Raw genomic sequence first — 27,654 nt, 5'->3', positions numbered from 1 at the left:
TGTTCTCTTTCCCCCCAGTCGGTCAAATCAGGTGGCCGTCCCCATTGAGCCTGGATCTGCTCAACGTTCCTGCCTGTTAAAAGGAAGGTTTGCGTCACCGCTGTTGCCTGATGTGTTTGCTCATGGAGATTTGTTGAGTGTAAATACACTGGAGTGCGGTGCTGGATTTGCTCTACTTGTAAAGTGTCATAAGATAACTTTTGTTGTGATTTGGTGCTATGCAAACAAAACTGGCTTAACTTGGCTTGAGTTTTTGCCCTTGATCTTGGCATGGGCCTATTCTCAGGTCCGCATCAGAAGTATAAAGGGACTGTTTGTACTAACCTCTGTTCACAGTTTTTCTTCAGTGTCAGATAAGCTACATAAAGACTGGGCTGAAGGTAAAACAACTATCACTTAACCTGTTCATCTGCTGCTCTCGCATCATCCGGAATGCTGCTTGACAATCCCAAGATTGCATGAATTTGAACAGATCACAAAACTCAACAAAACATGCTTCAACATGTATAAATCTAGCCACCCTTTCGAGGACATATGAAGGACAAGAGGACATCAATCATATTCTTTATAATTGGAGGCTGTGGATGGAGGTTATGTGGCAGGTGGTGGGCCAAGGTCATCTCCCAAGCATCGATAAGATGAACATTTAGCCCTTTAAAGATAGCCCGCAGCACCCTATATTGCTGGAATGAGTACCAGTCACTTTTGGTCAGTGAATCTGTAAGTGTCAGAGCTTTCAGGTTTGCAGTGCGAAGGATGACACGAGTGGCAGGAGCCCTTTGCAGCAGACGTAGCACTGCCCTGCGGATGCTCTGCAAACGATGAATGTAAACTTCGGTGGTAAATGTGCTGAAGTGAGACCAGATCCCAATAACCACAACTGTGTTCTCGCCTCCGCTTAAACCATCCAGTTCATTAGCAATGTAGCGGAGCTCCCTGATTGGGACACTGTGGAAACGGATAGGGGGGCCATGGCAGCGGAATGTCAGCAAAATGTTGTTTGCAAACTCTAAGGCCATGAAAGGCCCGGCCTGTTTCAGGCTGTGCAAGTCAAACTCTTTGAGATCTGCAGAGGAAATACAAGTGAGACAAAATGAGGTCAATGTCTGTGAGCAGAACAGAATCTTTGCTTAAGATTTCTGTTGAATACCTACCATGTTTTACACTGGTGAGGTATTCAAACCATTGCCTGATAGTGGAGTCACCATACAGATGTACTGTCTTGTTCTCCAAACACTGATTCATGGTACCAGATGTGTGAAACTGTCTGATTGTTGTGCCATCCAGAGCTTGCCAAAGTCCCTGATAATAATAACCAGAGGCTTCAAACGTGCTCTTCTCCTCTGGTTGACCTGAGGAGATGTTAAAGAATAAGACTATCATTATACTTTTCCATATTTTTACTGCTTGTTTTATTTTTTAATTGTTTGCAAGATATTATTAAAAAAAAATTCAATGGGGAGTAAAAGCAGTTTTGTACCTTTCTTTTTTGGCAGCACATTGACACTGGCTGACCCTGAAGCCTTAATAGAGACTTTCAAGTTGATTCCACTGAAGGTGAAAAGACAACATATTAACACATCATTACCGACTCTTAGGGCTGTAATCAACCAAAGAAATTCTTGGTCAACTGAAGCCCTCTGTAATCCATCCATCCATCGTCATCTTCCGCTTATTCCTACACATTAAGGGTCACGGGGGGGCTGGAGCCTATCCCAGCGTCAACGGGCGAGAGGCGGGGTACACCCTGGACAGGTCGGCAGTCCATCGCAGAGACGAACAACCATTCACACTCATACCTACAGTCAATTTTAGAGAATCCAATCTGCCTAGTCCCCAAATTGCATGTTTTTGGACTGTGGGAGTTTGGACCGGAATACCTGGAGAGAACCCACACAGACACTGGGAGAACATGCAAACTCCACACAGAAAGATCCCGTGCCCGAGCCGGGACTCGAACCCGAAACTTTCTTGCTGTGAGGTCGACTTGGTCGACTGAAGCCCTCAAATTTTGACGAAAAATCGACCAATTTTATATATGAAAAATATACTGTGTCAACTATCAACACAAAACCTGTCAAGGAATACTTTGGCAATTGTTTTTGTCACGTTATAATAATTGACTGACACTATCATTTGTCCTGCACACAGAGCGAGACTGAACTCCACCGTTCAGGCTCCGCATTGCGGCTGAGACACAAATAGACTTTTAACTTAAAACTTTACTCTTAAACACAAAAGGGCAAGTCCACTGTAAGAATTTTTACAATTAAAACAAAACAATTATTAGACTAAAATACTGAAATGTCAATGCCGATATGTTCATATACTCAAAACTGATGGGGCAACCTAAGGTTGACAAGTTAGCTTACCGTTTTTAGGTGATACGCTGTCGTGTTTGTCGTGGAGCTGAGATATGCAAACTATTGTTTGCAAACTTTGCATTCGACTTTTTTCCATTATCTATTTTCATGAAATGCCGCCACACTGCAGATGTCTTTGACATGGTGGACGAGGACTGAATTAAAATGAAACCGTCAAAATTAAATATACATTCATCAAACCACCAGACATTGACCTAGTATTCTTCAATCTGTCTGTCTCTTGGGGGTTGGGCTAATCCAAAATAGCAAAAACAAGGGGGGTGTTCAAAGATAGATTGTTATTTGTGAAACAGGGGGGCTTCCGGTACTTTCCTTCTGATGAAATTAACGTGGCAAAAAATCGACCAATAAGAATTTTGGTCGAGCCAGAACGTATTGACTAATAAATCGACCAGTCGACTGGGAGATTACAGCCCTACCGACTTTCAGTCATAACACTCAACAACACTCTCACATTCAGTCACGTTCATCTTCTTGATTTGACACTACTGCTACAAGAGCTAACCAAACAACTTAGGATAATAAATGCTCCTCGCTGGGTCTACTCTTTCACAAACTTTAGATGTAGCTGCTTTGTCTTCACAAGCTTCTTTAAATTATTTAACCTGGTGATGAAAAAGGCAGCACGGTGGTGCAGTAGTTAGCACTGCTGCCTTGCATTAAGAAGGTTCCGCGTTTCAACCCCGGCTCGGACACGGGATCTTTCTGTGTGGAGTTTGCATGTTCTCCCTGTGCCTGCATGGGTTCTCTCTGGGCTCACCAGCTTCATCCCACAGTCCAAAGACATGTGAATGGGAAGAGGTGGGTACGGTGAATTGACCGTAGGTATGAGTGTGAAGGATTGTCTGTCTATATATGATGGACTGGCGACCTGTCCAGGGTGTAACCCCCCTGGGAAAGCCTCTGAGATAGACTCCAATCCCCTGTGACCCTTAACAGGATAAGCAGGAGATTATGGATGGATGGATGCAGGAGTGGCAGGGTACAACCTGGACAGATCACCAGTCCGTCACAGGACCAACACACAAAGACAGACACCCATTCACAATCACAGCCCTGCCTCTGGTCAATTTAGATTATCCAATTAGCCAAGTCCCCAACTCCACACAGAAAGATCCCATGCTCAAGCCGGGACTCGAACCTGGAACCTTCTTGCTGTGAGGCGACAGTGCTAACCACTGCACCTTAGTATTGCCACCACCATTTACATATGATAATAATTACACCTTACCTCTGAAAAAGTTTGTCCTCCTTTGGGTTGATTTTCAGTATAAAATCTTCATTGGAATGGCTAATCCTGGTGTCACAGCTGAGTTTCTTTGGCTTGTAGCAGAACCACGGTTCACCTGCTCGGAGGTCTGTGAAGTTGCATAGCTGGCGCTCGGTGGAACGCATGCAGATGTTACAGGTAGTAGTTTCAGAGATAGAGCTGGAGCGGAACATGCTCTGAAACGAAATTCTGTCCGGCTGTTCTTGGGTCAGTCTGCTCAGGACTGTTATGGCCTCACTGGAGTGAACCAATTTAACCTGGTAGAAGAGACAAAAACAGTTCAACCACCAGGACGTGGACATCTTAGGCAGTGCAAAAGAAAAAAAAAAAAAAAGAAAATTACAGCAAATCCGCAGTTACATCTTGAAAATTAGTTTTTTAAAAGTAATTTACTGTTGTTGGTCAAGTTTGTGGACTTGACTGCAAAGACTCTGTGTTGGGGGTTGTGCCTTCAGTGAGTATTCCCTTGTTCTGGTTTTGGAATTACCAAATGCTTAAGGATTGCTTATAACTCTCTTCTATGTAAAAGTGAGAATCAGCTAATTGATATTAATGTATAAATACCCTTCAGAGTGAAATAAGAGTAATTACCGCAAGGACCGAATGGTAGCATTACAAGATATAATGTCAGAAACATCTGAAATATCATTAATCAGGCAAACACACACGCACACACACACAGTACATGGGGTTTACTCCCCTTATATGATATTTTGGGCATTTAAATGTCATTGCAAGGTGGGGTTTCAGTATTATATTGATTTATTAATATTCAACTGGGAACTCTGAAATTCCAATTTCTAAGTTTAAGAGCATGACAGCATAGACAAATTTCTTTTCACTCATCTAAGATTTAATTATTTTTTAAATAGGTTTTAAGTTAAATGCCTGAAATAAAGCCTTAAGATGAATACAAGCATAAGATATTTTGCCCCACAGCACATCACACCAAATTGCTTCAACTTTATCAAAGTTGGGGGGTAAAGCTTAGCTAAAAATCAATGGAACATACACCAACATCATGTTATACACCACAATTTTTAATTTTACCTCAACCTCTGCTCCTCCCATCCAGAGCAAAGGAAAGACTGCAGTGTAGCTGCCATTGAGATGATCCACCACTTGCCCAGCGACACCAGCACCAAGAGAGAAGTTGTGTAGCCGTGCAATTAAAAAGTCACCCCCAGTCGTTTTGGGATTGCCCTTGAAGTCATACATGTTAATCATAACTTCCAGCTGATCCCCGAGGTGCCACTCTGCTCCTCCCTTCCCTGGGAGAATAGTGAAGCTGCTGTGGATAGGATGGCTAGTATGCTCCAGGAAAAAGCCATTTTTTAAGGATGGGGTTTCAGGCCAAGCAATGGTCTCCAGTAGGAGGCGCTCCTCCTCGGCATCCCCAGGTGACAGGGGCTTGAGGACACAGAAGCTATGTTTCTGGGCAGGGATGGTGGAATTCCTGACATTGTGCTGTCCAAGGTTGGTGGAAATTGATGAGATAATGATGGTGGAGTCTTCCCTGTGCTGAAACTGGTAGGGGATCAGTAGACAAAGATGCATTCAAATATATATCAAAGAAAAATGAACCAAATTAAGCACATGAATAACACAACATGTTGATGCTGATGTATAGAGTGTGAATTCAAGCTGTGCCCAAAGGCAGCTGGGATTACAATCAGGTTTAATATAGCTCTCAGTATAGTTTATATATCCATTTCTGTGTTCTTTGTTGTTTTCTGTAAGTGTCAGATTTGTAAATATAGTTTAAAATGCTTTTAAATGGAAAATAGATTATAAGAGGGCTGTAACAAGCTGACATGCTGTTTCCCCCTTTGGACACAGGGTGGTAGTAATGACTTGTCATGCTGTGCACTATGGTCTATTCTCCCTTTTTTAAGTGAGAACGACCAGGTGCTCCTTGGACAAAAGCAGCAGCAACTCGAGCAAGGTTCAGAAAGAAAGGTAACTTAAGCTTTGAGTCAGTTACTGTGGTAACAGAGTCTGCAACCCTAACCTGGTAGGGACCTGAATGATATTTACTTTGTTTAATATGTTAATTAATATTCATAATAATATTTGTCGCTCCTATGCTCACGTTTTACCTGTGGGATTTAGGCAAAGGGAAAATAAGTTTTACCTTCAATACCATTCCTCTAGTTTTCACCCGTAATTTGTAAGTCCATCCATCCATCGTCATCTTCCGCTTATTCCTACACATTAAGGGTCGCGGGGGGGCTGGAGCCTATCCCAGCGTCAACGGGCGAGAGGCAGGTTACACCCTGGACAGGTTGCCAGTCCATCGCAGGGCCAACATAGAGAGACGAACAACCATTCACACTCACATTCATACCTATGGTCAATTTAGAGTATCAATCAGCCTTGTCCCCAATTGCATGTTTTTGGACTGTGGGAGGAAGCCAAAGTACCCAGAGAGAGAGAACCCACGCAGACACGGGGAGAACATGCAAACTCCACACAGAAAGATCCCGTGCCCGAGCCGGGACTCGAACCCGGAACTTTCTTGCTGTGAGGCCACAGTGCTAACCACTGCACCACCGTGCAGTCCAATTTGTAAGTCATCGCCTGTAATTTATAATTAAACATTTAATGAATTAAGGCATTCAAAGCTATGCATTGACTCGCCACAATTTTCTCCCACACTTATACTCTCTTGTTCCTTTGCTGCTGCAGAGATATTACTTTTTTCTCTAAAAAAAATTTTCATACTTGCACAAGGATTTTTCATGTCTAATTCCAGAGAGAGAACTTTTGAGGACCTAATTTGGTGGTTGCCATAAATTGTAAATATGGTTCAATTTAGGCACTATTGGAATTAACGGACAAGACCCCATGTCAGGGCTTGAACCCAGAGCCTTCTTGCTGTGAGGCAACAGTGCTAACCACTGCACCATCATACCACCCTTTTGAGATTTTGTATAAAAAATACAATATATAGATATATATTTCATGCAGGGGGCAGCACAGTGGTGCAGTGGTTAGCACAATGGATGTATGGATATTATGGAGGGGAATCCCTGCTTTCAATCTATTACCAGCACTGTCACTTTGCTAAAAAAAATTAAATAAATGTATGTGCAAACTTCTACAGACATTATTGTATCACTGTAAAACAGACATCTGAAACACTGTTTCAGGTCAAGTTCTCACCCCCAGGAAGTCTGTGTGTTGTTGTACAAAGATCAATATGAAGACTATTAAAATAAAGATGGTGCTGCACTTTGGCAGGCAATCCTTGAAAATGCTTCTTTTGCCAGCTTCAGTCTTCATTTCTTGCTGTAGAATGACATAACAAAGAAAGAAAGAAGTGTTATTCACTTCATATTAATAAATTCTCATAGAAGACATTCTTGAACCTGTATGGCCTCCAGTGTATTTGAACTATTTCTAACCATGGTTTTAACAAAGTACAACAGAGTTTTTTAAAACAGAGACATCAAGCAAATATGTTATTGATTGATAACAACACATATATTGGGCCCAGGAAATGCTACATTATATTCTGCAAAAGAGATAGCTTGTCACGATCCCTGTCTCGTATTACTGTTTGTAGTTAGTGTCCCTTCTTCCTGTGCTCCTTCCTGTGATTACCTCATGTGTCTCACCTGTGTTGATTGCACCACCTGTGTCTCTCTTGAGTTTCCTGTGTTGTCACTTGGTCTTTTTATGATTGAATACCTTTTTGTTGAACCCCATTTGCTACACTTGAGTTGTATTTCCCCGCTTAGTGATAGCTGGTGGTATAATTTCTGCGTGATAGTTATATAAATCATCACGTTTTACTCCTCCTTGTGTTTTACTTTAGTGTACTCTATGGATTGATCACATTTTAAACACAACATTGACTCGGAATGCGTGTACCTGAAATGGCTTCCTTTTTCACAAAGTCTTTACCACCAGATACCAGTGAAACCTAGTCATTTCTCCTTTTTGCATCTAAAGCTGTGGTGTCAAACTGATCCTGTAAAGGGGTGTGTGACTGCAGGTTTTCATTCCAACCAAGTAAAAGCAACACTACAGGTAATTCTACTTCCATCAACTAAGGTGTGTCCACACAGCTCATTTGTTGGATCAGGTGTTGCTTTTGCATGGTTGGAATGAGAACCTGCAGGCACACCGGCCCTTCACTGGATCAGTTTGACACCCTTGATCAAAAGGTTCTGCAGACGAATACACTCCTGTTTTACTTACTTAGGTTGTAAATAGTTTTGAAAGACAGCTTAATAACGAATAAGTTGTGAATTACAATTACACAATTAAATTATTTTTGATGATACTCATTATCTCTTTACATTCTCATGTTACACTGGTGGTGTTTAGGCTGACAAACCAAAATGCAGAAACTGCAGGAGTCAGGCAAGAAAAGAGAAATTAAACTGACTAATTCAACAATAGGAACCTATTAGACTGCAAACTGACAACAGGCAATCATTTAAAAAAACAACAAAGCCTGATATATTGGCAAGTCCAATTGGAGGACTTGTTGGGCAAGACACAGGTGATCCCCATAAACTAAGTATGTCCGCACTGTGTTGGTCAGTATACAAAACTGTGCCAATATGAATTGCAAGATATTAAATGTTAACTTGTCAATTTTGCCTAGCTTATCTAAGTGAAACATTATTAGACCAAACAAAAACATTGTATACTGTAAACTACATCAACATAACATTTGCAATAAACTATATCATTGTGAAAATATCCCCAAATTTCAAATAGCTGGATTGGGTAGAATGAAAAGAAAAGTGAGAGACAGAAGATCTAAAAAGAAATGTCAGGTAACGCCTCACTGTCGAACTCTGCCAAACCAGTTATGCACAGTAACCTACTCTCAATTGCTTTCACTCACTTACTTTACAGTATCAGTATTTCACATCATACTTACTAATCCATGTAACTAACTGGCACATTTTTTTTAATATAAAATGCTTCCTTTCTTGTCTGCCTGCTGCAGGAAATTGATCAAAAACCGTTGAAATATTTAGTTAAAATAATCATCAAATATGCTGATTATTTATTCTGCAGCTGTCTTTGAACCTATTAGAAACATGCAGATCTTTCACAAAGACTTAAAATTAATTTTTATAAATATGTGACTTGATATGGCATTAAAGAAATTGCACTAAATTGGTTTAGGTCAGATTTACTAGGTCTATCTCAGTTCGTACTCGCTAACGATAACCCCTCTGAAACCCCTACAGTTAGTTATGGTGTTCCACAAGGGTCTGTGCTTAGACCAGTCCTCCTCACCCTATACCTGCTTCCTATAGGTCACATTATAAGGAAACACTTGATTAATTTTCACTGTTATACAGACGATACGCAGTTGTACTTATCAATGCATCCTCATCAAACAAATCACCTGACTAAACTGGACACCTGTCTAAAGGAAATAAAAATATGGATGACCCATAATTTCCTTCTATTAAACTCTGACAAAACTGAAGTTTTTGTGCTCGGCCCAAAACACCTGACGAATACCCCATCTACTGAGATAGGTACCATCGATGGCATACCTTGGCCCCCAGCACTGCTGTAAAGACCCTAGGAGTTCTCTTCGATCAGGATCTGTCCTTTAACTCCCATATTAAACAAATCTCTATGACTGCTTTCTTTCTTTTACATAACATTGCTAAGATCCGGCACAACCTGTCAAAAAGATGCAGAAAAACTAGTACATCCTTCCAGGCTGGATTACTGCAATTCCCTCCTATCAGGCTGCACCACAGAGTCCCTAAAGACTCTCCAGCTGGTCCAAAATGCTGCTGCCCGCGTGTTGATGAGAACTAGTAGAAGAGACCATGTCTCTCCTGTACTGACTTCTCTGCATTAGCTCCCTGCCACATTCCCTCCTGTTCTTTCTCCTCAATCGGTAAATGCAGGTGGCCATTCCTATTGACCACGGATCTGCACGACATTCCTCCCTGTAAAAAGGAAGGTTTTTGTTGCTGCTTTTGCAGGGTGTGCGTGCTCATGGAAAATTGTTGGGTGCAAATTCACTGAAGGAGTATGGTACCAGACCTGCTCTACTTGTAAAGTGCCATGAGATAACTTTTGTTTTGATTTGGCACAGGGCGGCGCAATGGTGCAGTGGTTAGCACTGTTGCCTCACAGCAAGAAGGTTTCAGGTTTGAGTCCTAGCATGGCCACGGGATCTTTCTGTGTCGAGTTTGCATGTTCTCCCTGTGCCAGCGTGGGTTCTCTCCTGGTACTCCAGCTTCCTCCCATGATCCAAAGACATGCAAATGGGGACGAGGCCAGCTGGATACTCTTAATTGACCGTAGGTATGACTGTGAGTGTGAATGGTTGTCTGTCTAGATGTGTTGGCCCTGCGATGGACTTGCAACCTGTCCAGGGTGTACTCTGCCTCTCTCCCAAAAGCCCCTGGGATAGGCTCCAGCCCCCCTGCGACCCTTGACAGGATAAGCGTAAGAAAACGGATGGATGGATCGATGGTGATTTGACGCTATGAAAATAAAATTGACTTGACTTGATTCATTTTCCATTATCTCATAACAACAAAGCCTACATAGCTAAGCCTTTTAGGTTTTAATGATGATGTTGTGCCAAGTTTATAAATTAAAAGACACTCATACATACATATAATAAATATTCCCTGAGCAGAGGTTTGTTGGCAGAGAAGATATTGACTCACATAAGAGGAATTTGGATGTATTTACAAGTCGCAGCAGCACAATTCCATTTAGTTTTGTGTTCCACGCTTTACCAGTCACTGTGTGAAAATAAGTACTGGCCTACTCACACACACAAACACAAACAAACACTCACACACGCCTTTAGTTGCTGTATCCAGGTCTGAAAAACGTTCAAACTGTAATTTGGGAGAAAAAAAATGGTATTTTACTCACACATTTGCTTTGAGCAGAATTATGTCGTTTTTCTGAGCAGCAGCAGCCTGTAAATTGACATGAATGCAATTAAGCATTTAGCTACACCATTATCGCTCTTAAAAAAAAACAAAAAGAACACTAACATTTCTCATTCACTAACAATAAGTCACATTTGTCAGCAAGTAAGCACCAACCTGAAAGGCTACTTTCTGGGTTATTTCCTTGAATGTAACTCTCAGTGTGGCAATGTCTGCTTATCCTTGTTGTCCTCAGCAGTCAGTCTTAAAACTCCAACCAAGAATCATGCCCACATCATAAAGGAAATGACTCAAGCTTGCTGCCAGTTCATTTTTGGGAGTTTTCCACTGGTCCTGAATCATTGCCAGCTTATAATGGTTGGATGACAAGAAGAACAAGAAGGGCATGTTTCAGTGTATTTTGATGACTTGGTGTTTGAGGGTAGAGTGTACACTAACAGTGGCAGTTGAGTTGTGAGTCTAAAAATCTTTAGCCACACGCTTTCTTCAAAAGACATGTGCTTATACCTTGAATTAAGTTAAAACTGTTGAATGTTTGGCTCCTTTGTCTCAAAGATAACAGGCTTTTGGGTAACGCTTTATATTAAAGTGCTTGTATTAAGCGTTAATAAGCATTAATAAGGCCCTCATAAGTCCTTATAAGATGCTTATCAACATTATTGTGTTTATAAAACTACATAAGCATTAATATTGTCATTGTAGCATAGTTAATATCAGACTATAAGACACTTGTGAGAAACTTAACTCACCCACTGTGTCTTTGTCATTGCCTTTACAAATTCTTTGTTTGCTTTATTAATATTAAAATATACTTCATTGCTCATCTATTATCAGTTAACTAGGCACGTGTTAATAGTTAATTATCCTATTTGCAGCTACTGGATCTAAAGTGGGAACAATGCCTTATTAAGACTAATAAATCATTCATTATGCAATATAATGCCTTTAATAAACAGTTAACTATGCTTTTTGCAGCTACTGGATCTAAAGCGAGAACAATGCCTTATTAAGGCTAATAAATCTTTTATTATGCATTAATTAATGGTTTATGATGATTTTCACAACTTCCACTTCTGGAATGAACCCTACATGTGGTCAAGGTTGATAAAATGGTTAGAAAAAATACACAATAATACAAATGTTACAATTTTGAAACCCAAAATTGTCATTTATTGCTGGCTGTGGCTGTCAAGTAAAGAGGACATTTACTAAAAATATATAAAAGTCATCTAAAAACAGGCATTTGAGGAATGTACCTTTAAATATTTAAGCATTATACAAAACCTCAATAAACGCAGACAAGTTACATTTTGTAAAATGCAACAAAAAGCTGGGCTAGATTCATTTTTTAAAATTAAATGTATAAAAGTGACCTAAAACATTTGGGGGAAGAAAAAAAAAGAGTCCACTTTCTAGCACCTTTACACATTGAGGCATATTCTACAAAACATTCATTAACGCAAAAAAAGTGCAATTCTGTAAAGTGCAACATAAAACTGAGGTGGATATATTTTTTAAAATTCCATTGAACATTTAAACATTTCACAAGGCAACTGCTCTTTTGCGCTCAAACATGGTCCATTTGTATTAAAAGCAATTCAGTAGTTCCCTTTACCAACAGGCAACAGTTTCCCTGATTTCTTAAGTGCTGTAACTGTACTGGCAATATCTGGACTGCCACTGATGGCATCAAGACATTTCCCCGCAAAATCACCAAGCTTGTGCTTTCTTGTATGCTGATCTTTGAACTCTGCAAACTTTTCTGGGGCAGCAATGGAAAGCTCTGCAATTGGTGCATTCAAGCCAATTGTGTTGCGATCCACTCCCACTATTTTGCAAGCAGCAGTGATGCTATGCTTCTTCTTGTAGACCTTCAACACTTTCCGGTAACGTGCAATTACCTCATCTGGACCACATGCTGATGGTGAAGAAGAAAGAGAGTAGATATAGTCTCAGTGACACAAAGGATCTTTCATTCAATAATATTAAACCATTCATTAGGTAAACTAGGCACACTAATAGCATTCAGCAGGAATAGCCGAACAGTCACAACAGTGTCCTAGCTTACTTGCACATAGTTGAACAGCATAAAGCATCAACTTCATTCAAACTGACAACATTAAGTGACACACCCAAAAATAAATAGCCAGTAACAATCTTCTAAATCTTAGTTTTTATTTACATAAATTACCCCTTAAAACAGTGCTCCGTCCAAACTTTTTGCTTCCTCTCTCCCTTGTTCCTTTCTGTCTCTTCTTCTTCTTTATGTTAGTTGACCGCTTCCTCTTCCGCTTCTTCTTCTTCTTGCCATCATCTGAGGTTGCAGAGCTTGAGGAGACTGAGGAGTCTGAGGAGGAGTTGGTAGAGAATGAGTTACTTGATTCAGACGATCCAGAAAAATCAGAAGCTGCTGCAACAGATGCCTCAGGGGATGGCTCATCATTTCTCATGTTGGTTGGTTTCTTAATGCTGGTAGGTTGGTTTCTTAAAATATATATATATATATAATATGTCCTTGTGCTTATAACTAATAGCCGCTAGCTTCAATCGGTACTTCCGCTTTTAACGTATGTCTTCTAAAATCTCTTTAATGAACGAGATACATGAGAGGCGCGAGAAGAGGAAGAAGAACCACTCCGGATGTCAAAAAAGCGGCCCGCCAAAAACCACCGAAGGAGAAGGAAGAAGAAAAAGAAGTGACTATGGCGCTACAAAACAAACTCAGAAAACTGATTTCTGAAGGTAGTTTGCCCAGAAAAACTTTAAAGCTAATAAAATACCTTCAGGAAAAAAAAATTCTCATGAAAAAGATCAAATGCCGCATCTGTCACCAGAGGATGAAGCTGGCAAAGGAGAGGGGCAGAGACCATTACAACTGGTAATAACTTTTTCCTTTGGATAATGTCAGTTAGTTAGCCTCTGGGTAACAGTCCTTCAAGAATGTGTGTCTGACTGAACAGTTTTGTTCTTATTCATGGATTATTTGGCAGCCATCAGAAAGGATGCAAAATGTGTTTGGACGATGGTTCCTAAACCAACCTGTTTGACAGACGCATTTCTAGGGCATAAAATTCAGTTCAGTTCAGTTCAGTTCAGTTCAATTAAACCACACATCAGCTAAATGCTGGTAAAATATGCAGGTGAGTTGTAGATTTCTTTCATTTACCAGCCAAAAAAAACAGTCATCTGTTTAATGCCTTGTAAAATTTGAACATTAACTTGCCATATATATATCTGTACGTAATGTTAACAGAAATTGAGGTACAGTAATGATATTTTTTAAACTGTATAAATAACCTGTTTAATATTTTTTCTGTGTGCTTTTATTAAGGACATGCCAGCGAGCAGTGCACCGAGGGACCAAGACAGTGAAATCAATTCGGGGCAAGTCTCTTTTCAGCAAGTCCAGACTTTCACTCTTTCAGTGGATGCAGTTCCTTTATAGGTAATACATTTTAAAGTGCTAGATAATTACTTAGGAAAAGCTTTTTGAAAAAGAATGTAAGTAAACTCATGATGTGTTATGTATTCTGGAGATTTGCACAGGGCTTACGTCTCAGACAGGTTGATATGATGGAAGACCATATTGCTGCAAGTACTGCAACCCTCTCCAGGATGGCCAAAAAACTAAGGAAGGTCTGTAGAAGGGCTGTTGAACGAATGAGAAGACGCCGAGGACAGCTGATTGGTGGACAGCAGGAATTCGTTGTAATTGATGAGAGTCATTTCCGCCATAAGAGAAAGGTGTGTAGAGCTCCAATAAAGGGCTTGCTGTAAATGGTTTGTGGTGTTAAGTGAGTGATTGGTAAAAGTTAAAACACCATCTCAGTAAGTGGGCTAGACAGAATTAGGCATCTGTTGGCTTTATAGGCTTTTGGTTACTTGTACCATAAAGATTAAAATCTCAGCCTACGTTTAGATACTTTCGTGTCTGCAGTTACTTAAAGTATTATATTATATATATTATATTATATCATTATCATGTCATTTGTAAATTATCACATTATGTCAGTTAGTTTTATTTGCACATAATGTTAAAAAACAGACAGTAGGCTATAAAATTAACAAGATTCAAAAGGAAATGTGCCAGAGAGGTTAGAAGAGAAGGTTTATCGAGGAACCTCCCCTTGTCAAAACATCAATGAAATGTCACAATAGAGCTAGAACTAGAAAAGTGAAAATACTTTGTATGGATCATATTTCTGAGATTAAATTTAGTTCGGTACAGGTCATCATTTAGTTTGCCTGAAAGTTTCTTCATTACAGCACAAATTATTTCTGTTTCTTTTTTTGTTTTCGCTTTATTGGTCATCATCACAACAGTATGGAAGAGGAAGAATGGGTGGCACTTGGAAAAGACGGAAATGGGTCTTCGGCATGCTTGGTGTGCAGCAGCAGAGGAGCAAGAGAGCAAAGCCAGTGCTACGCCTTGTCGAAAGAAGAAGACGACAAGACCTTGTCCCACTGATTGCACATCATGTCAGGATAGGATCAAACATCATTAGTGATGAATGGCGCGCTTATCGTTCCCTCTCTGCACTTGGTTACAGTCATATGACTGTGAATCATTCAAGGTGGTATGTAGATCCCCAAACAGGTGCCCACACACAGCACATAGAAAGAGCCTGGCGTAGCATTAAGGAGCAAGTTTGGAGACAAAGAGGTAATCATACTGAATCCTTACTGTCTGACCATCTTTGTCTTATTGAGTGGACTGAATGGCTAGGCAGGAAACACAAAGACGGTCCTCTTGGTAGGCTACTACATGACGTGGCTAAGCTGTACAGGGAAGGCTACAATGAAGGCTAGAGAGCAGCTGGGGAGTTTCTGGCTGAATAATGAAGCCAGTGAAGAAGTGCATTTAAACCTGCATTTTTTCTAATGACCAGCAAGGAGCAACTCCAACTCTGAACAGATTCCTCATGAGTTTATGGTGTATAGCACTGGTTTACACACAAGATCTTCAATACAATAGTCCACTATTTCTTCATGGCACATATTCATGTCGATTCATCATCTTTGCATTGATATTGATAAAACCAACCTCTGTTTTTGTGTTGCAGTTGCACTATTTTTGTGATTAGTGATGTTTCATGTCAAATTTTCATAATGTTTTATCATATATACAGACCTGTTGTAGGCAATGTTTTATAAAATGGTCTCTTGTGCCTGCATATCTGCCTTTCAAGTACAATGAAAAAAATGTATGCTTTGGAAGCAAATGGACCATGTTTAAAGAGCAAAATAGTGGTTGCTTTGTAAAATGTTAAAATGTTTAATATTCAGTGGAATTTTAAAAAAACATACACCTCAGCTTTATGTTGCATTTTACAAAATGTAACTTGTCTGCGTTTATTGAGGTTTCGTATAATGCTTAAATGTTTAAAGGTACATTCCTCAAATGCCTGTTTTTAGATGACTTTTATATATTTTTAGTAAATGTCCTCTTTACTTGACAGCCACAGCCAGGAATAAATGACAATTTTGGGTTTCAAAATTGTAACATTTGTATTATTGTGTATTTTTTCTAACCATTTAACAACCTTAACCACATGTAGGGTTCATTCCAGAAGTGGAAGTTGTGAAAATCATCATAAACCTTTAATAAATGCATAATAAAAGATTTATTAGCCTTAATAAGGCATTGTTCTCACTTTAGATCCAGTAGCTGCAAAAAGCATAGTTAACTGTTTATTAAAGGCATTATATTGCATAATGAACGATTTATTAGTCTTAATAAGGCATTGTTCCCACTTTAGATCCAGTAGCTGCAAATAGGATAATTAACTATTAACAAGTGCCTAGTTAACTGATAATAGATGAGCAATGAAGTATATTTTAATCTTAATAAAGCAAACAAAGAATTTGTAAAGGCAATGACAAAGACACAGTGGGTGAGTTAAGTTTCTCACAAGTGTCTTATAGTCTGATATTAACTATGCTACAATGACAATATTAATGCTTATGTAGTTTTATAAACACAATAATGTTGGTAAGCATCTTATAAGGACTTATGAGGGCCTTATTAATGCTTATTAACGCTTAATACAAGCACTTTAAGTGTCTTATAGTCTGATATTAACTATGCTACAATGACAATATTAACGCTTATGTAGTTTTATAAACACATAATAATGTTAATAAGCATCTTATAAGGACTTATGAGGGCCTTATTAACGCTTATTAACGCTTAATACAAGCACTTTAATATAAAGCGTTACCGGCTTTTGTTTAAATGTCTGAAATAAGCCTACAACATCCACACTTGCAAACATCTGTAATGATTTGAATAAATCCTCTTGTATTTGAACTTTTATCAAAGAATGGACCCTTCAAACTGATCAAGATCAGTGTTTTACCAAAATTTTGAAAACTGAATAAATCAAGAGAAAATTAAAACTACATACCTAATTGCTTTTTTTGGCCGAAGTTTAAAAGACCATTTGTCTTGGAGCGACAGTCTTTCTTTCCTGTAAACTCTCCACTCTAAGCTAGCAATGGCTTTTCCCTCTCGCTCTCCTTTCTCCTGCTCAGTGTGCCACATGTTCAGTTACTCCTTTGCCTCCCTTAGTGATACCAATAATGTGTTAAATGTAATTTATTTTTAGCGTTGGAGGTGAGGCTTAGCGAGGTTGAACTGGACCTGGGGCGGCTCTGTACCTATGGATCCAAACAATTACCTGCCAGATCTAGCCAGTCCCCAGTTAGCTGGTGCGGACCGCCTTGGCTTAGCCCTGACTCATGCTCCCCTGGCTGCTTGCCAGGGTGGCTGGGTGACTGTCCAAAGGAAGCATAGTCCTAAGCAGAAGCCTGCTGTCAGTCACCAACCATCGCTTCACGTTTCTCATAGGTTCTCCACACTCTGCGACACACCCGCTAGGAAGACAACTCTGGTAATTGGAAGTTCCATTTTGAAAAATGTGAAATGAGCGACACCAGCGACTGCAGTCAAGTGCATTCCAGGGGCCAAAACGGGCAGCGTCAAGTCAAATTTGAAACTGCTGGCTAACAGTAAATGTAATTGTGATAAAATCGTTATTCACATTGGCGGTAATGACATCCGACTACGCCAGTCGGAGGTCACAAAAATCAATATTGAGTCAGTGTGTACATTTGCAAAAACGATGTCAGACTCCTTAGTGTTCTCTGGATCCCTGGCTAATCAGACCAGCGACAATATGCTTAGCCGCATGTTATCGTACAACCTCTGTCTGTTGCGGTGGTGTCCAGCAAACCAAGTGGGCTTCATTGACAATTGGAAAACTTTCTGGGGGAGACCTGGTCTGATTAGGAGAGACGGCATTCATCACACGTTGGACAGAGCTGCTTTCATTTCTAGAAATATGGCCCACTTTATCATTGTAGACAAATTTATACATACATCCACTTCAAATAGAGCGCAGGAAACACAAGGCAGTTGTAATAAAGATGTTTCTGTGGCAGTTCCCAAAGAGGTAGAAAATGTTTCAACACTGTATTTAGTTCATCAATGTACTTCTTTAATGTTAGTAGCGGTACCGGGATCTCCTGCTCATGCATCCCAGGCAGAATCAATGACTTAGCTGCAAGTCACCTTATTTGACCTCTTGAACATCGGGAAGTAGTAAAAGGTGTTTTACAGAGGGGTCCCACAAATCTCCAAAGCACCAGGATTAGTTGGTGCCATTGTGACTCTAGGAAGGAACTTATAAATACTGGAGACAACACAGATAGACATTCCAAGGTAGAAGACAACAGAAAAACACTTACTATCAGCAGTGAAGCACAGACCAGACTGTTTAAGAGTGGACACAGGTGAAAAGGTCACAACAGGGAATAGCAGGAGTGTAGCTCATGCTAGCATCACTCCCTCAAGCTAATTAAGTCAGAACAGAGTCCATGAGAATTTCTATGGTGGGATGAGGCCGTGAAAGATAAGAGCATGGCCGTAAATCGGAAAGAGGTTTTAATCTTCACAGCTGCAACAACAAGGCCATGATGGAACAGAAGGGACTGGCACGGGGTCAGACAAAAGATCCTGCAACAGACACGAAGATCAAAAATACACACTTGCACGCAGAAGCGATCACATAAGCACCTCCCCTGTAACACATAAAACTGGAGAAGATAGTTAGATCGTGGGACTTCTTGCCCCAACGCCAGGGACGACGCATCTGCGTATGCTGACTCCAGCAAAGGGGAAGACGATCTCCAGAGCTCTGTATTCTTTCCTGTTAATCTGAATAAATTCTTTTGAACCAACTGGAAGGTGTCCTATCCGGATTTTGAACAGCGCAATACATATACTCTGTGGGTCCTTCTGATTGATTAATGATGACTTGTTGAAAAATTCCTACATCATCGAACCAAAAACCTGACAACCCAGAGTTCAGACTAGGAAGCAGAGCTGCCGTCTTACACGCTTCTCTGCGCGTCCACTAGGGCAGTTACCCACCCACAACCCATAGAGACTGTCTGTCCCCCGACCATGTCAGTTTATTCACTCCAATTCTATTTTTAGAGGAGTGAATCACAAAAACCTAATAAAAATTAACACAACCACTAAATTATCTCAAAAGAATATCAAAATTAGATGTGGACTATTAAATATTAGTTTGTTGATGCCAAAAACAGAATTAGTGAATGAATTGATATCTCAAAATTGGATTGACCTGCTGTGTCTCACTGAAATCTGGCTGCGTGATGATGAGTATGTTAGTCTAAATGAATCCACTCCTCCCAGTCTCATGTCCTTCGAGGCTCTGGCTGAGGAGGTGGAGTTGCTGCCATTTTTTACAAAAATGTAGTAGTAAATTCCAAACCCAGAATAAGTTTCAATTCAATTAAAAGCCTGAGTCTCAGTTTGTCTCATCCAGCCTGGAAAACTCTACAGCCACTTTTATTTATTATTGTGTACTGCCTTCTCAAAACAGATAGTCGTTATTGTAGGTGACTTCAATATTCATGTGGATGTTGATAACAACAGTCTGGGTACTGCATTTATATCTCTTCCAGACTCAATTTGTTTCCATCAGTCTGTTCATGAACCCATTCACTGTCACAATCACACTCTCAACCTCGTCCTAACATGTGGAATTGAAGCTGAACATTTAGTTGTATTTCTGGGATCTCCCATAGTGCACTGAGCTTCTCTCTTTCCTCTCTGTCCTCCTGTATTTGTTATACAGAAATAATACTCGAATGTGTTACGAACTCATCCTCTTCTCCAGAGCCTTCAGGCTCCCCGCATCCCAGATTCCATGTGCTGCTGGAGGAGGCAACAGACCTGAAGAGACTCAAGCTGCCACCCTTAGCATCAACTGCTCATGTCCCCAACTGTCCATCATTCTCTTCCCTTTCTCTCTCTCTTTCCTTCTGTATGTCTGTTGTCCTCCATTATCTGTCTTTAGCCCCCTTCACACTGCACAAAAAAGCGGGTCAACACAGGTGTAGCGCACTAACCCCCTTTTCCTTCATCACATTCCTCAGGATGTCTGGAGTAAATCCCCTCAGAACACTCAACCTAGAAAGATGGAACTTCCCTTCTCTGACCTCGTACAATGATAATAAACCTTTGTATGGACCCAGGACATCTACTTCCCCTTTCTTTTATGATGTCAAGCCATTTGCAACTATCCAGATGGTGGTCATCCTTGATCATCAAGAGGAACAATCACTCAATCAGGAACCAGCGACACTGGCCAGGAAGGTCAGCGAAAGGGGTTTCTCACCTCACTGTAAACTCTACTACCCACAGGATGCAATAAACATCCGCATCTTGCAGAAGAGGCCAAAGATTATGAACTGGGGATGCACTGTCTGATCATGTGAAGATGCACCCTCTTTCTTGAGATCTGTGTTTAAACATTCCAGAATCCAACTGCTTACATCATTTAGAGTGTTCATGTGATTGAAAGGTTCTGTGTCATTGTTAAATGAAGTACAAGAGTAGGAATCTATCAACATCCATAAGTAGTTTTTTTAGTATCAGATCCACGCAAGTATTGATACATGAGGCCCCTGGACTTTATTAAGTGATGCCACCTTGTAACTTAAGTCTCTCTCACAGAATTCCTTGCGTAACTTCAATCACACACACACAAACATGATATGAATATTTCACTGTCTGTAGTTGTTAAGTTCCTTGCTTTTCACTAGTATGTTCATGACTCTGACTTATCTAGATGATCTATCTGCAGGGCATGGAATTGCTCTGGGCTTGAAAAGTCAATGCCCGAGAGGTATTCCAAGACGGCAAAGTGTGCTGATTGGCCAACGGCCCAACACAGGTCAAAGGTCACTCCCCCCAGGCGGACCAGTTTATTGTAATAGTTGCTCGCGCTCTCTTCCACTTGTCTTTTTGCGCGAGCTCCTAGTGCGGATGGTGCGTCTCTCCACTTCTGTTCTACTTGATATTTTTGTTTCTTTGTTCTTTTCTCTCTCTGCTCCTGGGTCCAGAGCTTCCTGACTGACAGACCACAGGTGGTGAAGGTTGGAACCAGCATCTCCAGCCCCTGAAACCTCAGCACCGGCACCCCCCATAGCTGCGTCCTGAGTCCTCTGCTCTCCTCCCTTTGCACCTATGACTGCATAGCCTCTCACAGCTCCAACATCATCTTGAAATTTGCAGATGACATGGTGGTGGTTGGCCTGATCTCCAACAACAACGAGACAGCCTATCTGGAAGAGGTGGAGCTGTTGTCATCATGGTGTAAGGACAACAACTTGGACCTGAATGTCTCAAAGACCAAGGAGATGGTGGTGGACTTCAGGAGGGAGAAGCAGAGGATCCACTACACACCACTCACGATCCACGGGACCCCGGTGGAGAAAGTGAGTAGCTTCAGGTACTGTACCTTGGAGTTCACATCTCAGAGGACCTGACATGGTCTACACACATCACCACCCTAGTGAAGAAGGCAAGGCAGCGCTTGTATCATTTCAGGCAGCTGAGGAAATTCAAGATCTCCACTGCGCTGCTGAAATCCTTCTACTCTGCCACAGTAGCGTCTGTGCTCTCTGACAGCATCACTGCCTGGTACGGCAGCTGCAGCTCCCAGGACAGGAAATCCTTCCACAGAGTGATCCGGTGCGCCGAACGTATCACCAGAACTGCACTCCCCTGTCTCCAGGACATCTACACCAGGCGGTGCAGGTCCAGGGCATAGCGAATCATTAAGGACATTCACCACCCAACTACAAACTGTTTGAGTGGCTGCCCTCTGGCAAGCGACTCCGCTCCATCATTGCCAGGACTGAGAGGCTGAGAAGGAGCTTCTTCCCTCAGGCCATAATCACTAAATGCAAATCAAATCATACACATCACACCCTGCATCTTTTGCACTCTGCATCTTGCAGCCCAGCACCTTATCACTCACCAGTTGTATCTGGTTTTTTTTTGTGTGCCTGCGGTCCCCTACACTGCAATTGTTTATAACTTATTTTGAACAGTTCTTCTTCTTATTATTATAGTATTTTTTTTCTCTCTAAACCTTTTTATTATGTATATTTTTTTCATGAATATGTTGGCATTTCTTTTTCCCTTGTATATTGTCTTTTTATTATTATATTTTTGAAGCTGGTCAGCTCTTGTCTTCCCAGTTCCGGACGTCAGGGGCTGCCAGGTCAGGGGCTGCCAGATGTATATTTTAGTTTTTAAATAATTTTAATAAGCTGTTTGCTACTTGCACAGTTGCTGGAGTGTTGCAATTTCATTTCACTGCTGTTGTACATGTACAATTATGCATGTGACAAATAAACCTCTTGAATCTTGAAACAGAACTTTTGTCTTTCCTCGCAACAACTTTTCCTTAAGCAGAGGGGTTTTTTTGGTACACGGAGTTGAGCGTGCCTCTCATTTCTGAGTTTTTGAAGCCATCTTTTACATAGCATCTAAATTCTTGATTTTTATTTTCATAATTCATCATCGATCGCAGCTAACGGTCGCTATACTATTGACCTGCCGTGAGGCTTGAATCTCCTGCCAGGGAAGAGCACAGGTGCTTATTTTCAGCCAGCAGCCTGAGACCAGACGGTAGCGAATCAACCTTACCTTCTTCATCGAGCGAATCTCAGCGGGAACCACGGTCAACGAGACGGAGGAGACCATCTCCTCCACTCTTTGTTGGAGAGGTATGGTACATCGATGGGAGCAATCCAGCTGAGAGGGTAAGCAGTTATGTTGGTTGTCGCGCTGTTGCAATAACAAACATTAGTGCAACACAGGCCTCGACTCCTCTCTCAATCTACCGAGCTTGGTCAGCCCTACATTCAGTACTTTTTGTAGGTCACTATAGTTCATCCTGCACACCTTTTTACCTGCACCTTTACTGTCCACTTTGAAGCTCAGATAAATCTAGCCTAATTAATATCTGCTACTGGACATGTGCCTTAATTCGAAATTATTACCCTGTCTTAGGTGTTTTCTCAATGTTATAAATCTTCTTAAATTTCCAAGAAGTGTTCCAACTCGTTTATATATATATATATATATATATATATATATATATATATATATATATATATATATATATATATATATATATGCAAATAAGCCACTGATCTGCAAAGGACTCATTGATAAGCTATAACCTTATTCTTATAGTTTCTCATTGGATGAAACAGAAATACGAGTGGTGCCCCAAGGAACAACTGTGAAAAACAATGTAACAATACGCCATCATCATCAGCTTATCAAGTCATTACACCGACTATATCTAGCAGGTAACGCTCAACCTCTTCCACCAGCTCTGGGTCCTTCCCCTGCCGGAGAGGTGACATTCCATGTCACAAAACATTCGTGACACCATTCAGCAATTCAGTTTAGACAGTTGAGATGAGCTGGATCGGGGTTCGGGGGGCTTTTCAGCACTTCTTGCTTTGCGCAGGAGCTCCTAGAGCGGCTGGTCTGTCTCTTCCCTTTTTCTTTTTCTATTCTGCTGAATTTCTTTTAAAGCTTTTTCGGTACACAGAGTTGAACGTGCCTCTCATTTTTGAGCTCATGAACGCATTGTTCTGCGTAGCATTTAAATTCTTGATTTTCTATTTTTGTAACTCATCAATCGTGGCTCACGGTCACTATACTGTTGACCTCCCGTGAGCCTCGCATCTCCATCCTGACTAGCTGAGAGAAGCCACCTTGTGCCTGAGAAGAGCATCGCATCGAGCCAACCAGCAGCCTGACACCAGATGGTAGCGAACCAACGCACTTCCCTTCTCCATCCAGCGAATCCCAGCAGGAGCCACGGTCAGGCTTTGGAGGCTGTCCTCCCACCAGTTCGTTGGAGAGTTTCGTACATCGATGGGAGCAATCCAGCTGAGCATGTAAGCCCGTTCCGTTGGTATTCACGCTGTCGCAATAACAAAGATCAGTGCTTCATCTGTTCAGGTCTCGATCGCTCCCTTTCTCACTGCCAACTCCGCCTGACTCCTCAGAGTCAGCCCAACGTCTATTCAATAGTTTTTCTTTTGTTTGTAGGTCACTATCGTTCATACCACACACCTTTTTACCTGCTACCTTTGCCGTCCACATGAATCTCAGATAAATCTTATAACTCATGTCCGATCCTCCACATGTGCCTTAATTGCTTTGCTTGAAACTATTATTCTGTTTTACATGTTTTCTTTCCGTATGAAAATTAATATAAAAATTCTAAGAGTGTCCCAACTCGTTTTTATATTTGAATGCAAGCCGTCGACTGGGCATTTCGACCTGCTTCGACGGACTCACCAAGCAACCTGGGCGTTTAGCGGCTCGGCTCGCCTGCAGTGTGAAAAAGGCAACCTGCGTCGTCTCAGGTTTCACGCGACCTTCCTGCTGTCTGTCAGGATTCGCCTGTAGCTTCTTCGGCTCCCTTCCAGATAAGATTTCCAACAGCAACGTTTAGCATTCAGCCACCAGAGCCCTTCGACTTTTCCAAGCCGTATGAGTGGACAAAATGGATCAGAAGATTTGAAAGATTTCGTCAAGCAAGCAACTTATCTGCAAGTTCTGAAGAAAACCAGGTGAATAATTTAATTTACTGTATGGGAGATGAAGCAGATGATGTTTTGAGAGGCTTGAAGCTCAGTGATGCAGACCAGCCCCAGTACACTAAAGTAAGAGATGGTTTCCAGACATTCTTAATAGTGAAAAAGTACATTGTGTATGAACGTGCACGCTTTAATATGTAGGAACCAAATGAGACTGCTGATGCATTCGTCACTGCTCTGTATGCATTAGCAGAGCACTGCAATTATGGGACATTGCATGATGAGCTAATCAGGGACAGGATAGTGGTTGGATGGGCTGACACACGACTCTCAGAACGCATGCAGATGGAAAAAGACTTGGATTTGGGAAAAGCCATTAACATTGCAAGGCAATCAGAGGAAATCAAAAAGCAGCAAAACACACTGAGGAGTGAAGCGAGTGGTGTTAAACAGATGGATGTGTGCTCTGTGGACAGAGTATTTAAAGGCAAACAGCAACAGGAAAAGCCAAAATTCAACAAGTTCAAAAGTATTGGTGCAAAGCCACTAAGCAGTCAGAGCAAAACCCAAAAAGTTTCCCAGTGCTACAAATGTGGTGGCACACCTCACTCAAAACACGAGTACCCTGCTAATGATGCCAAGTGTCATTCCTGTGGAAAAAAAGGGTCACTCCCAGTGTGTGTGCCATGCAGGAAAAGCTGTGCATGGTATAGAGGAAGAGGAGGAAAGTTTCTGTCTGGGCTCTGTGACATCAAGTGTCAGTACATGGACTGCTGACATAAGACATAATGGACAAAAATATCGCCTTCAAACTCAACACCGGAGCAGATGTCACCACTGTGTCACAGACAGAATTCAACAACATCTTTTCCAACACACAGCAGCCTGTTCTCCAAAGGCCAGAAAAACCTTTGTTTGGCCTGGGACGGATTCCTCTGGAGGAGTCGGGGTTCGCCAGACTGATGCTAAGGAAAGGAGCCAAGCAGACCATGGAGAAGGTTTATGTAGTCAAAAACCTGAGCACGCCTTTGCTTGGGTTGCCAGCCATTAAAGCCCTTGGCTTGCTCATCCGTGTCGACAACATAGACATGGAGACGGTCAAGTCAAGTTATCCTAAGCTGTGCAGCGGGCTAGGCATTCTGCAACAACCTTACACCATCAAGCTCAAGCCATGTGCTGTACCTTTTTCTGTAGAAACCCCCAGGAGGATTCCACTACCTCTGGTGAGTAAGTTAAAAAAGAGCTCCAGCGCATGGAAGCTCTGGGCATTATCAGAGGAACAAACAGAGGAATCAGCCAAGTACACTACATTCATTACACCCTTGGGGCGGTTCCACTTTAACCGTCTTCCATTTGGCATCGCCTCTGTGCCCGAACATTTCCAGTGCAGGATGGCAGAGATCACAGAGGGGCTTGAAGGTGTGGTCTGCCACATTGATGATCTGTTGGTGTGGGGGCGGGATCAAGAAGAGCACAACGCTCGACTTCATGTTGTGCTACAAAGACTGGAAAAAGCAGGCATCACACTGAATGTGGACAAGTGTGAACTCTCCAAGAGCAAGGTCATCTTCCTGGGCCATATTATCACAACTGCAGGAATCCACCCTGACCCAAGACAGACAGAGGCCATCACAGACACGACAGAGTCTACAAATGTGAGTGAGTTAAGGAGTTTTCTCGGTATGGTCAATCAGCTGGGAAAGTTTATTCCCCAGCTAGCGGAAAAAGATAAACCGCTCCGTGACCTCCTCTCGAAGAAAAACTGCTGGGTCTGGGATGTGGACCAGATCTCCAGCTCTCTCCTCTCCTCCTGTGCTCGCTATGTACGACCCAAGCAGAGACACCAAAGTATAGGCTGATGCATCATCATATGGTTAAGGAGGCTTTCTTCTCCAGAGGTATTGTGCGCGCTCATTAACAGCAAGAACAGTCTAAAACCGGCACCGGGACGTCTGGCTGAGCTGCCTCATGGGTGTCGGGGGGGGGGGTGTCTGGGACACTGTTTAGCGTGTGTTTTTAGTGCTGCTAATCTGTTGCTCTGCCGAGCAAACGTAATAGGGTCTTCGCCTGAAGTACCTTCAGGCTCAGGCCCTAATAATCAGAACAAAGATTCAAAACAGAACTGTAATCAGGTTTAAGTTGACTTGTAATGAACAACATGAATCTTATTCAGAATAATTATTAGTATTGCATCTGATGAAACAATAATTATTGCTGCTACATTAGTATACTATATACAGGCAGATATGCAACAAAGCACCAAATGCAATACAAAGAAAAATCATTTCCAAAAGTACTGTTTCTCCTACCAGCATGTTACTTATCGTGTAGCAACCAATGTGTGAAAAGGAGGAGGGGGTGTTCCAAATAAATATTTTGAGTTTCATTCACAAGCACTATAATGTTTTCAAATAATAATGCACCACAATAACTTTCCTTAAATTTTATACTTGACCCAAGTACGCAAACAATAAAACTCACTGTGTGTATGCAAAGGATGCTGCAGGAGGTTTCATTAGAATACACTCTGACCATGAACCTTCACTGAACTATTTGCGCAGCCTCCTCACGCACAATGTTTCTGTTGATGAGGAGGTTGAAGACCAGAAGCACTAAGAAAGACACGGTGGACACATAGAAGTGGGTAATTTATGTATGGCAAAAGCAAATTAGGATTTGGGGCTTTTCCTTCCATCCATCCATTTTCTATATTGAAGCCATTTTCTATACTGGAGCCTATCCAAGCTAACTTCAGGCAAAAGAGGGGCACACCCTGGATGGGTCACCAGTCCGCTGCAGGGCTAACACAAACAAACAACCATTCACACTCACAGCCACACCTCCAGTTAATTTAGAGTCACCAATTAGGAGATCATGCAAACTCCACACAGGAAAGCCCTGAGCTTAACTGGGCCTCGAACCCAGAACCCTCTTGCTATGAAGGGACGATGCTAACCACTGCACCACTGTGCCAGATTTGGGACTTTTCAAATACGATTATATTGATTGATTAAATGCACAGTCAATTTGTATTTTACAAACTTCAATTTGCAACATGAAGACATCACTTCACTCTGAAGATGTGCCTGTACTGCACACAGCATAAAGAGGACTGTATACAGTGGAGTCTGGGTGAACTCTGCTG

The 27,654-nt window shown here is 41.5% G+C and overlaps 2 protein-coding genes and 1 pseudogene across 4 annotated transcripts in view; 2 read left to right on the top strand and 1 right to left on the bottom strand.

Annotated features, from left to right (window-relative positions):
* LOC147262271 (NXPE family member 3-like) overlaps window positions 1–22,658 on the bottom strand; it is a 22,896-nt gene extending 238 nt beyond the window's left edge. Inside the window, exons 1-9 of one of the 2 annotated variants that reach the window (XM_086201000.1) lie at window positions 22,591–22,658; window positions 10,716–10,907; window positions 10,540–10,586; window positions 5,789–6,945; window positions 4,705–5,181; window positions 3,616–3,911; window positions 1,481–1,551; window positions 1,155–1,352; window positions 1–1,066 (exon numbers count right to left, since the gene is read on the bottom strand). The exon at window positions 1–1,066 is cut by the window's left edge and continues 238 nt beyond it. In XM_086201000.1, the coding sequence (XP_086057126.1) occupies window positions 513–1,066; window positions 1,155–1,352; window positions 1,481–1,551; window positions 3,616–3,911; window positions 4,705–5,181; window positions 5,789–5,869 (1,677 nt within the window). In that variant the 5' untranslated portion in view covers window positions 5,870–6,945; window positions 10,540–10,586; window positions 10,716–10,907; window positions 22,591–22,658 and the 3' untranslated portion in view covers window positions 1–512. The remainder of the gene's footprint in view (window positions 1,067–1,154; window positions 1,353–1,480; window positions 1,552–3,615; window positions 3,912–4,704; window positions 5,182–5,788; window positions 6,946–10,539; window positions 10,587–10,715; window positions 10,908–22,590) is intronic. The other variant, XM_086200999.1, reaches the window with a different exon arrangement.
* On the top strand, window positions 12,308–16,091 carry LOC147262272 (uncharacterized). Of its 2 annotated transcripts, XM_086202363.1 has the most exons (6): window positions 12,308–13,031; window positions 13,159–13,301; window positions 13,394–13,437; window positions 13,891–14,004; window positions 14,096–14,303; window positions 14,883–16,091. In XM_086202363.1, the coding sequence occupies exons 3-6, from the start codon at window positions 13,397–13,399 to the stop codon at window positions 15,366–15,368; spliced, it is 849 nt and encodes a 282-aa protein (XP_086058489.1). In that variant the 5' UTR covers window positions 12,308–13,031; window positions 13,159–13,301; window positions 13,394–13,396; the 3' UTR covers window positions 15,369–16,091. The 2 variants fall into 2 exon arrangements, with proteins under 2 accessions (XP_086058489.1, XP_086058488.1); XM_086202362.1 differs by having other exon boundaries at window positions 13,159–13,437.
* A 1,563-nt stretch (window positions 22,659–24,221) lies between the features above and the next one.
* Window positions 24,222–25,286, top strand: LOC147262270 (uncharacterized; annotated as a pseudogene).
* The last annotated feature ends 2,368 nt before the right edge of the window (window positions 25,287–27,654 follow it).

This window comes from Aulostomus chinensis, chromosome 4 (assembly GCF_037954235.1).
Source record: "Aulostomus chinensis isolate RoL2024-O1b breed Wild chromosome 4, RoL_Achi_v1.0, whole genome shotgun sequence".
Lineage (NCBI taxonomy): Eukaryota > Metazoa > Chordata > Actinopteri > Syngnathiformes > Aulostomidae > Aulostomus > Aulostomus chinensis.
Note: the sequence above shows the minus strand (reverse complement) of the source record. Positions and strands in the feature narration are given on the sequence as shown.

Bases quoted from the DNA above. Each gene is read 5' to 3' on its own strand.
- LOC147262272 (XM_086202362.1), top strand. From the start codon at position 13,163: ATGAGAGGCGCGAGAAGAGGAAGAAGAACCACTCCGGATGTCAAAAAA. The intron at 14,005-14,095 runs GTAATACATTTT...TGTATTCTGGAG, and splicing joins TGGATGCAGTTCCTTTATAG to ATTTGCACAGGGCTTACGTC. The intron at 14,304-14,882 runs GTGTGTAGAGCT...TCATCACAACAG, and splicing joins ATTTCCGCCATAAGAGAAAG to TATGGAAGAGGAAGAATGGG.